General features: G+C 29.4%; 1 protein-coding gene across 1 annotated transcript in view; it reads right to left on the minus strand.

Annotated features, from left to right (window-relative positions):
- The window catches only part of LOC105619038 (GRAM domain-containing protein 2-like), a 27,955-nt gene extending 22,503 nt beyond the window's left edge, over nucleotides 1-5,452 (minus strand). The window contains exon 1 of the mRNA XM_012200567.1: nucleotides 5,355-5,452. Coding sequence (XP_012055957.1) covers nucleotides 5,355-5,452 — 98 coding nt within the window. The remainder of the gene's footprint in view (nucleotides 1-5,354) is intronic.
- Nucleotides 5,453-5,785: the final 333 nt, after the last annotated feature.

Here is a 5,785-nt window from a genome sequence, read left to right on the forward strand (position 1 = left end):
GAGAGAGAGAGAGAGAGTAGTAGTAGTAGTAGCAGTAGTAGTAATAGTAGTAATAGACATTCCGTGTTAGAAGAGACAGGCATAAAGAAAGATCAGAATTTAAATTACAAAAATTACTTATATTTAAAGAGAAGAATATTACATGTTACTGTTCAATATCACAAAAGTGGATGTAAGTGGATGTAGTATACATAGAATTAAAGTATACATAGAATTACATTGAAAAAAAAATTACATATTTCTTTGAATAATATTGAGTAAGCATTTACTTACAATAAATAAATATTTACTCAATAAAAAATAATAATTAATTCAAATTAATGATTTTTAGGTCAATTAAATAAATATATATTTACATTTAGTAAATATTTACCTGGAACTATTGAAACAAATATTTATTAAAATATTTAGCCTTTTTTTCAGTATAAAATAGTAAAGTCGTTTTTTCAGTATAAAAAAGTCATAATAAAATAGTAAAAAAGCTTATATCTCGCACAAGAAAAATCATTTAACACTAGAATTGCTGATGCTTCGCCCACTGATTACGTCTTCCTTTTCATTGCGTTTTATTAGATGTGGGAAAAAATTCGTGGCGTTTTTCCCATTGGATGACATTAAAAAAACACCACGAACTTTTTCCCACACCTAATATATATGTTATATATGTCTGCCGCTGTGTTTTCATTCTTATTTTTTTATACATCAATGCAGTTATCATTATTATTATTGTTATAAGCACCAATGTCTTTACTAAAAGAGCCAATTGAAAAATAAAAAAATTTCAAAATTATTTTCTTTTCACACAAACAATATAATATTAATTTAAATAATAAAAATCAATGATGATCATTGGATACTTCTAGTATTAAAGGACTTCAATACATTTCTAAAATAATTAACAACTATCTATTAACAACTATATTTTCATATGTAAATATCATTTATGTTGTACACATTTCTGTGAATGTAAATGTATAATTTCGAAATTTCAGTTAGCTTCATTTTTATTATTTTTAATATTTCAATTTTTATTCATTAATTTCTGTAACAATAATACATATAAGATATATATTATTTAGAATCAATATTTTCAGAGTTTGTACTGACAATATTTGGTTAACTAAAAGTATCGTCGCTTCGTATTTCAGAGAATTATTAATGAAGATACGCTCAACTGATATTCACGAACCATAATGCGTAACTATAACGGTTAACTCACGATGAAACCGTTCTTCACGGAACATAAGGTTGTCTGTTCGCTATTTTGGGTTACAACTGCCGCAAGATTCGATTTGAAAAAACGAATGTCCTAATCGTCGGCAGTATTCATAGAATAAAAGCACAATTCAGAATAAAACGTATTTCAAAATAGAGCACATTAAAAATCATATTTCACATCATAGATATTTGTACAAATCTATAAAAACTACTCAAATAGACTCATTAAATATTAAAAGTTCTCGAGTTAAGAAGGTTCTCGTGCTTCTTAATCAATAAACAGTGTAAATTCTTAAAATTGTATATGTGTGTGTGTGTGTGTGTGTGTGTGTGTGTGTGTGTGTGTGTGTGTGTGTGTGTGTGTGTGTGTGTGTGTGTGTGTGGGGTGTGTGTATGTATAAAACAATTAAAATAATATCAAAAACATTATCAACAATATTAATTCATTAATGTCATTATTAATTTTACGTTATTAAGTATCTTAAATTAACAAAAAAAAGTTATAAAACGCTCATTTAATGATAGGATTAGTATGCTTGAGATTATATGTCTTACTTTCAAAATAAAGTGCACAGCAAAATATACAAATAATGGAAATAATGTAACATCGCAATTATATAACATAAATTTAAAAGCTGCTATTAATAAATTTAATATTACTTCTATAAGTAAAACCACATAATCACATACGTCATCCACATAATCCATTTGACAAATATTCTTGTTTTTCTTCATTCGGAAAATGTAAATTTCTCTCAAAATGTACGATCAGTTTAGACGAAATTTTATAAAACGAACTGAAGCGTTTGCTTTGTAATAAATATTATAATATTTTTGAAATTTCTGTTCTATACGCAAATGTCTCAAATTAAGAAAAAATATCTACAGCATAAGATTTCAAAAGCGTGAGAAACCTCCTTGAAAATAATAAATAGAAAACTGTCACTTTTCAAGTGGGACGGAATTTTAAATTTGAAATCTAATCATCGGAAGTGATCCCTAAAGAAAGTTAAGGGAATTAAAGAAACCACTGATATGAGATAATCGCTAATTTGTATAATACATGTAGTGTTTAACAGAAATGTAATATAGATAAGCGAAAAACATGTTACGTGTAATTATCTTTTCTTGCGGCCCGATGAAAAGACCGACACTTATAACTATACTCACGATTGGATCAATTGTATCAATTAGAAGATTGTTGTAATGCTAGATCGTCGTATCATTGTTCGCCGACATGTCGACGGTTCGGCACACAACAACGAACTATCCTTCCTTTCAGGTCATGTCAAAATTAGAAACGTTCATTTCTTCGTATTAGCGCACGAAAATATACCGGTGAGTCCGCAGCTTTTCATTAGAACACTGACTACAACACTATTATTTTTCTTTGTTTCCTGCGATTAATTAGAAACTTATGCGAATATGTTTTTACTCACGATCATGTAATGACGCAATATGTGTCACGCGAGAACTTTTTGCCGATCATCGACACGCAAATATATTATATCTATAAGTATTCGTCTTCGTCGACCCTCCCTGCATCATTTTTAAATGTTTTATTTGTATCTGTAAACGCTACTAGATTCAGTTATAGAAAAATTAGCGTCATAAAATATTAATAGCGTATAAAAAAATGTTCAATATTATAGCTGAACTTGTAGCATTTAATCCTATTGTATATTTTAGGCAACGATCGATTTGATGCTACAAATACTTCGAAGCATTTTTTGATCGATTAATTAGTAAAATTCTTTCTTCCGATTGGTCAATCAAAAACTTCGAAGCATTTTGTAACATCAAGTGAACCGCATACTTAAAAACTCAGATAAATCAATCTTATCTTATATTTAGAAATTAAAAAACAAAATGTTTTAAAATAATTTCAATTTTTATAAAATCTTTTGAGCGATCAATATTTCTCGAGGCCTTGATTCCAAGCAAGAATTAAAATTCTGATAAAAGTTAAAATTTGCTTCGAATATAAACGAGTTTGTTAATACCAATTCAAAAGCTTCTTCTTTCGAAGAAGACTAATGTTTTCAGTTGATTATTAAGAAATCATAAGTGAAGAAAAGTCGAATCTAATCTAATTGAAACTAATCTAATCGAAACGTCATCAAGTTTATACCTTTCGTCATGCTACATCAAAATATATGAATTTCATGGCAACAATAATGTTAAATCATCTTAATGTAAGAGAAATAATTCGAGCGAATCCATATGTTGAATCCATATGTTGAATAATCGAGCCGTGCGTCTCGTAAAATTCTAAACGTTTTATTGTCGAGAGATGTAGAAAATGAAAGAGAGACACGAGATGCGTAAAGCCGGAATCTCGGTCAGTCTCTCGTTGCTTTGAGCATCATTGGCCTCTCCTCTCATCTTCTTCGTACAACCTGTGCCAGTTGTTATATGCTTGCGACGTCAGTGACCCAAATAGGACGATGCTAGTCGAGAGAAAAAGGAGAGAAAAGAAAAAAACATGTTCTCTCGAATCTATATTAATCCTTGCGCGATAAGGTGTGCACTCTAACACGAATCTCCTTCGATAATCCTTTTCACGCGTCCATATTTAACTCAGGAGAAGAAATATCGATGGACATCGTGATGGCTCTCTTTGTTTAACGCAATGACGCGAATTCAAAACGCGTAAAGCGATGTTATGAGCTTTTAAGATGTAAAATTTAAACTTTTAGCCTTAAGCCGTTAGCGTTAAAAACTTGATTAATCACAGTCAAATCGATTATTATTCTCCTCACATTCGACTATGATTATTTTAAGTTTTATACCTTAAAATCTCATTGTAGACACCGCTTAACAAACACATGAAATTTTTTTATCCAATGATGTATCCATCATCCAGACTATGCATGACAACCCATAAGTTATGCATGGAGGCGAGAAATTTAGAAGAAGAAGCGGTATTTTTTAAATTCCTCCCAAAAAATTGCGAGTTTTTGACAAACACGAATGATTAAGAAAATTGTATATCAGAGATAATAACGAGAATATAGAATTTGATTAATTTAGGTTAAGTTAACATTTGAAACTTGGAAAGGACAGCAACGATTTAATTGCATAGGGGCGACATGAATTCTAATCCGGTTTTATATTTATCAATGTAATAAAAAAATTATCAAATATCTGATATTCGCAAATATCTGAAAAATCTGATTCCGCTTTATTTCGAATGAGAAAATAAATTCATTATTTTATTTTCATGGTATTTTTGATATTTTTAGTAACAATTGTACTGGATGTGTAAAACTGTCTATCATTTAATTTGTAATATACAGTAATGGATCTTAATTTGCAATGTCATTTCATTTTCAATAACAGAATTCGGAATTGATATCGCGATGCAATTCATCAGAAATTATTAATTGAATTCGAACTTAATGCTTGCCCCGCAGAGGATGCAACTTAAATATTTTAATAAAATTTGCTCGAGGATGTAAATAAGGCATGAAAACAATAATTCCGTGAAGCATCGAGTTACATAAATTATAGGATATAATGCAATGAATTAGCGGTTTTATCGTATCGTGTACAAATTATCATAATTCTCTTTACTAACAAGCTATTGATTACTCGTTTACTGAGCTAATTCTAAATGCAAAATTTAAAGCAATCTATTCTCACAATTAATAAATATAATGTGCTACACTTATATGTAAATTTATTGTTTATTCATATCTACTGCCTATCTTACTAAAATATCTATACATTAAAAAAACCTACTAAATCTTAATATAATATATTTCTTTGAATAATACTAAGTAAACATTTATTTACAAATATTTACTTAAATATCTATATCAATAAAAAAATTGTAGTTAAATCGAATTAATGATTTGTATCAAATATATGTTTACATTTAATAAATATTTATTTAAAACTATTCAAACAAATATTTATTAAAATTTAGTTTTTCTTAATATACTTTAGAAAGGTAAATATTGAATAGTAAAATATCTAATTATAAAAGCAACTAAAAGAGGCAAATTTATAAATTATTTCGAACTAAAAATCCTTTTAGAAATCAAAACCTTTTCGGTAATCAAAAAAGACTTCTAGCAATTCCTTGAGGATACCTTGTACAAATTACGCAACTTATTAATATTTCTATTTACCTTTTATTACGTCGCGATTTCGAGTCATCCTTCGTGTAAAACCCCTGAACGAAGCACAGCATTATGAGTTCTCTGAGATGATCATACACCTCTCCCATGCACCCTTATTCGCACACCCTCTTTAAAATCCACACGAAGAATCTCGAAATTTCCAGACTTCTGTCTTTCTTTAATACTAAGACTTTGTTCGTAGATCACGAACTATGTTCCTTCTCCTCAAGTTTCCAAGATCAGCGATTCTGATTTTCCAGGATAAATTTTCGTTTTCCTAAAATATCCAGAATGACGATGCGAAGATCCAGACTGAAATTTATCGACTACGATCCTCGTTTTTACGCAATTTATGAATGATCGGCGATTCGACTGATTTGGCGCTACACTCGATCGGTTGATTCTCGAGGGGCTTCGATCAGCTGACGATTTTCCTCCGA

This window comes from Atta cephalotes, assembly GCF_000143395.1.
Source record: "Atta cephalotes unplaced genomic scaffold scaffold00019, whole genome shotgun sequence".
Taxonomy (NCBI): domain Eukaryota; kingdom Metazoa; phylum Arthropoda; class Insecta; order Hymenoptera; family Formicidae; genus Atta; species Atta cephalotes.